This window comes from Apis laboriosa, unplaced genomic scaffold (assembly GCF_014066325.1).
Source record: "Apis laboriosa isolate Shangri-la unplaced genomic scaffold, ASM1406632v1 scaffold30_cov140, whole genome shotgun sequence".
NCBI classification, from domain to species: Eukaryota; Metazoa; Arthropoda; class Insecta; order Hymenoptera; family Apidae; genus Apis; species Apis laboriosa.
Window position 1 is genome coordinate 1,684,460 of NW_025222776.1, and position 5,682 is coordinate 1,690,141.

Sequence of the window (5,682 nt, forward strand, 5' to 3'; positions counted from 1 at the left end):
GAATTTTTTGATTTAAGAAATAAATTATATTTTTTGTTTTTTTTTTTTATAAAACTCAAAAGATTTGTTTCATCCATTCAAATTGATTACTTTTAAGAATCAGATGTTTGATAATGATTTATATTGACAGTTTGAAAATTAAAATAATTTATAATAAAACTTCATTTATATTTAAACCAAAATGATAAATGATTTAATATAAAGACATCAAATTAAGTTCTATATCTGATACATACATATATATTATATATATTATATAATATTATAATTATATATATATATATTATATAAAGGTATATATAAGTTTAAATATCATAAAAATAATTTAAAAAATAACAAATTCAATTTATTTTATGTTATAATATATATATATTATTTTTCATTAATATCCATTTGCATATCTATAAGATCATTTTCATTACTATCATCTGTATCTTCATTATCTGTACTAGAGTCACTAGAATCATACCAAGTTTGGGAAGATAAATCATCTCTTAATATTGTTCTCCATTCATCTAATTTTCGACAATCTATAAAAATAATTAAATATAACATTTATTGTCATTTTATAAAATTTTATTGCACATATGTACTTATAAACACACCTAAACTATAAAAATCATTGAGTGTATATTGTCGATTTCCATCTTCAAACATACCACCATATAAATATAAAATATTATGTTTTACAACAAGTCCACAATTTATTCGTGGACATGGAATGAACATATCTTTATACATGTTTTCTTTTTTATCAATAGTAGTTTTTTGTGTTGGTCCTATTGTAACTGTAAATATTCCATCATCATTAATAATTGTAGAATTAATAGAAGTAGAAGGCACTTCTTGCATTTCTTCATTATTATCATCTTCATTTTCAATATCATCTTGTTCTTCTTTCTTTGATTTTCTTCTTCGATGTTGTGTATTTATATTTTTTTTTCCATTTAATGTTACTGATATTAAGCAATAATACATTTATTTTTTTTTAATCATAATATATATATAATAATCCATTTAATCATAATATTAAAATAATTAATATATCTACCTATATGCCATTGAAATTTTTCCAAATCTAAAACTAATAAGTCATTGTAAAATATTCCATGGAGTTCTTCTTCATTTTCTTCATCAAAAACTCCACCAAATAAATAAACCAAATTTGAATGGATTAAGCTAGCTGATATGCCGCATCGTGGTGATAATTTGATTCCTGTTTGTTTTACAGATATCCATTTCCATTTTAAACCAGTCTGATCATGTTCTATGACATATAAATGTATAACATTATTTAAAAATTTAATGTAGAAAATATATTTTATATAAAAATTACTTACTTTCAGGAATCATTAAGAACATATCACTATGTATGCATCCTTTGTCAACATCTTTTTTTATTCTTTCCTTACTATAACCACCATATAAAAGAAGTTTATTTTCAGAAACTGGCAACAATATACTTCCAGATCTTGGAAGTGGTAGAATACCTGTAATTTTTATATATTTTTAATAATATAACAATTATTATTTTAATAATAAAACTTTAAAAACAAATTTTTCATTTTTCAAGATTTTACCAGATAATTCAATTTTATGCCATATATATGTTTCAAGATCAAATATATGTACATCATTATAATATTTATAATCTTTCAAATTGTCATGAAAACCACCAAAAATTACCAATTGTTTTTTTATATGAACCATTCTGTGACCACTTCTAGCTGATGGTCCACCAGGACGTCTTAAAAAAAAAAAAAAAAAAAAAACAAGAAAAACAAATAAAAATATTTAATAGTAAAATATTTAAAATATTTAAAAAATATTATAACATACAAAATTTTTATCCATTTTTTCTCTGCAAATCGATAAACCCATAAATCTTTGTAGTGATAAAATTGTGATTCTGAAGGACTTGAAAATTCACCACCAAATATCCAAAATTCTCCTTTATTTGCAGCTGTAGTTATTGCTTGATGACCACAACGTGGAGGTGGAGCACCAGGTACTTTTATAATCATCCATTCATTTTTGTTTAAATTATATATAAACATATCACCATAAACAAGTGTCTGAAGATAATTGAAATTTATTAAATAATTTATAAAATATAATTATTATAATATATTAAAATAATTAATTGAAATAAATATTATTTTTATTTAATAAAATAAAAATAAAATTTTACACTAATATATTTTCAGTTTACCATTCGTCCATCATAAAATTCTCCACCAAACATAATAAGCTCATCTTTGAAAGGATGTGCTGTTAAAGTAAAATTTATACGTCTAGATGGTGGTGCTACAATTTTTTCAATAATACATTGTCTTTTAGCTTCTTCTTTTTCAATTTGAGCAATAATATTTTCTATGTTATCCTAGAAAATATAAAAATAAATCAGTATTATTTTTGTGTTGTTATTTAATTTGGAATTATTAATTAGATTGAATAAAAATAAAATATAATAAAAATTTTATAATTTATAAATTTTTAAAAAATGCTTTATAAATTTATAAAAATGCCTTGTATTATATATTACATATTTATCTAACCTCGCCAAGTTTAGCTAATTCTTTTTTTTGTTTAGCATTCAATTTCTTTTCAGTTTTAAGTGCAGTTTTTTCATTACCACTTATTTTTTTTTTGTTTTTATCTTTTTTACCCATTTTATATGGTAAATTTTTTTAAAAGTAGAAAACACTTAATTTTTTGAAATCTTAATTTTCCACAATATAAGTATATTTGTTTAAACTATGAGTCATAGATTAAATTTATGAATAGCTAGAAATAAGAATGAAAATAGAACATCTGAGGTCATTAATATCTCTTTTTCTTTTTTGTCGTTTTACATATATACCAAAAAATTTATAATATGATTTGTATAATGACAATATGAAGAATAAATATTTATATATATATAAACATGACTTCAGATTAATTAAAATAATTAATTAAAATAAATCATCTGATGTCATATATCTATATGATGAGCAAATAATGATATAAGTTTTTATTTTCGAAGCAATATATAAATATTTACGAAATGAAATTTAATTATTATTAAATCTAAAATATATATTTTATTTTTTTTTATTATTTATTATTTTTTATATTTTATTTTTATAATTTTAAATATGTTATATTTTGGAAATTGTAATTTTAAAATATTCAATTTATAATTATTGTTTTATTTTAATTTAAAAAAATAGTAAGAATATATTAATACATGAATTATTATTATTATATTATTATTATTATTAGTTTGTAATAATCTTATTTTTTTGCTTCTTTGAAACATTTCTTTGAAACAAAAAATATATTCTTCCATTTTTTTTTTTTAATATATTTATAAATTTAAAAAATATTATTATTTAAAATATATTATTATTATTATTAGTTTGTAATAATCTTATTTTTTTGCTTCTTTGAAACATTTCTTTGAAACAAAAAATATATTCTTCCATTTTTTTTTTTTTAATATATTTATAAATTTAAAAAATTTTTTTTTAAAATTTAATAATAAAAAATGATTTAAAGAGAAATTTCAATTATTGTAATAAAATAAGATATCATCTTCTTTACTTTGTGAGATTTATTTTATAGTTTTATATGAAAATTCTATTCATTTTAAAAATATAATGTTAAACTGTTTCTGTCTTTTTTGAAATGATACATTAATAATTGATAATTGAATATTCAATATAACTTGATATAGAAGATAAAAGTCCTAATATAAATATATAAAGATTATGACTTTAATTTTGAATTTTAAAATATATTCATAATATATCTTAAAATAATGTAAGATCCGTTATTGTTTCTATTTTTATTTCATTTTAATATAAATCATGATATTAATTATATCAATTATATATTTCCCATACTATTCTCAATGAATTGCCAATTCGTACGTCTGTAATAATCTAGTACGTTTGTAGTAATTTAGTGACTAAACTCAACTGTAGAATGTACCACTAGTTTTGCATTCTAATATGGTTGAAATTCTGAAATTTGGTTTTTTTATATTAAGTTTTAATTTTGTGATATTAGACATTATCCTTTAAATTTATAATAAAAAAATATAATAATATAATAAGTAAATATAACAATATAACAATATAGTAAGTAAATAATTTAATCAATATTCTGTATAGTAGTGAGAAAATCATGAAGAAAGTTAGACATATCTTAAATGTAAACGTAAAATCTTTTTTTTATATAGATAGTAATTATGTTTTCAATTTTCCATGAAATAAACAATGTTTTAAAGTACCTCATAATTTATATTTTAAATATCGATATGTTAATTACTATACTCTATATTATTTAAAAAAAATAGAATTTTGTAATATGATTTTATATTATGATTTTAGTTTTACAATTTATTTTAAAGATTTTTCTCTTCATAATTTTTTTTATAAATTATTAAACAACTTTTTTATTTTATTATCTAATCTCTTTCAATTATTGATATAAATTTTGTTACTACTTGTTTCTTCACCCAATTTTCAAAAATTATACTTTTGTAAATAATTTAAATTTACTTTATATTTATATATATATTTATTATAATTATATAAAATTATAATAGATTATTTATTATTATATAAAATTTTAATGATAGATTATTCTTTGACTTTGGTTACCAAAAATATATTATTATTTTTTATGTCTTTTGATATAAAAATATCATTTTGATGGATAGAATTTAAAAATATTAGTTTTAATTTTAGGAATTTATATCAAAAGTTATATATCTTTAATAATATTATTGATATATATATATATATATATGTATATATATATATATATATATATATGTATATATATATATATATATAATTTTTAAAATATATTTCAAATAATTTGATAATATCATAATCATAAATATTTGATATATAATAATTTTTTAAAATATTTACAATATTTTTTACATTTTATATTATATTATAATTTTTAGATAAAATGATGCATATTGCAAGAGCAGATACTTCTGAACACAGATTTGAAATTCAGTGTAAATTAGAAGGAGAAATAGCTTCTTTAGAAGCATTAAAAGAAGCAGAAGAGCGAAGTAGAAAATTAACCAATAATGTTGTAGGAATTCTGTCTTCTTTAGAACAACGTCTTGCTACATTGCGACGTACCATACTTCCTGTTTATAATGAAACAGGAAATCTTCAAGCACAGCAACAAAGTATTTTATTAATATATATTAATATTTTAATGATTCTATTCTAAACAATAGTTTTTTATTAAAATATTTTTAACAAATGAAAATTTATAATATATATTCAATTGATAGTTCATTGAATGTCTTTTTAATTTGAAATAATATTTTAAGTGTTTAAAACTATAATAAAACTTTATATAAACCAATTAAAAGCTCTTTTAATCTTACGTATATGAATTTCTAAGTAAACTTTTATTATCTGAACTGAAATCGAATATAATTTTAATTATATAAATATGTATTTTTAATTAATAGATATATTTTGTTTTTATGGAATAAAAGTTGAATAGAAACACAGTATATTAATCTCTTTTTGCCAAGTATTGACATTTTTATTATTTAATCTGTCTGTCATTTAAATAATTCGGATAAACAAAGTTTTATTATAATTTAAAAAATATATCTTTCTGTCTCTCATTTATATATATATATATATATATATA

At 18.3% G+C, this 5,682-nt stretch overlaps 2 protein-coding genes across 2 annotated transcripts in view; one reads left to right on the forward strand and one right to left on the reverse strand.

The window, feature by feature from the left end:
- Positions 1–324: 324 nt before the first annotated feature.
- On the reverse strand, positions 325–2,672 carry LOC122714490 (kelch domain-containing protein 4-like). The gene is made up of 8 exons (XM_043935857.1): positions 2,559–2,672; positions 2,213–2,383; positions 1,840–2,075; positions 1,581–1,747; positions 1,341–1,490; positions 1,052–1,267; positions 606–956; positions 325–530 (listed from the first exon to the last, which is right to left on the reverse strand). The coding sequence occupies exons 1-8, from the start codon at positions 2,670–2,672 to the stop codon at positions 373–375; spliced, it is 1,563 nt and encodes a 520-aa protein (XP_043791792.1). The 3' UTR covers positions 325–372.
- A 1,323-nt stretch (positions 2,673–3,995) lies between these two features.
- LOC122714435 (exocyst complex component 7) overlaps positions 3,996–5,682 on the forward strand; it is a 5,781-nt gene continuing 4,094 nt past the window's right edge. The window contains exons 1-2 of the mRNA XM_043935756.1: positions 3,996–4,127; positions 4,967–5,203. Coding sequence (XP_043791691.1) covers positions 4,972–5,203 — 232 coding nt within the window. The 5' untranslated portion in view covers positions 3,996–4,127; positions 4,967–4,971. The remainder of the gene's footprint in view (positions 4,128–4,966; positions 5,204–5,682) is intronic.

Coding starts and splice junctions, on each gene's coding strand:
- LOC122714490 (XM_043935857.1), bottom strand. CDS start 2,672: ATGGGTAAAAAAGATAAAAACAAAAAAAAAATAAGTGGTAATGAAAAA. Junction 2,384..2,558: donor AATTAGCTAAACTTGGCGAG/GTTAGATAAATA, acceptor TATATTTTCTAG/GATAACATAGAAAATATTAT. Junction 1,491..1,580: donor GCATAAAATTGAATTATCTG/GTAAAATCTTGA, acceptor TAAAAATTACAG/GTATTCTACCACTTCCAAGA.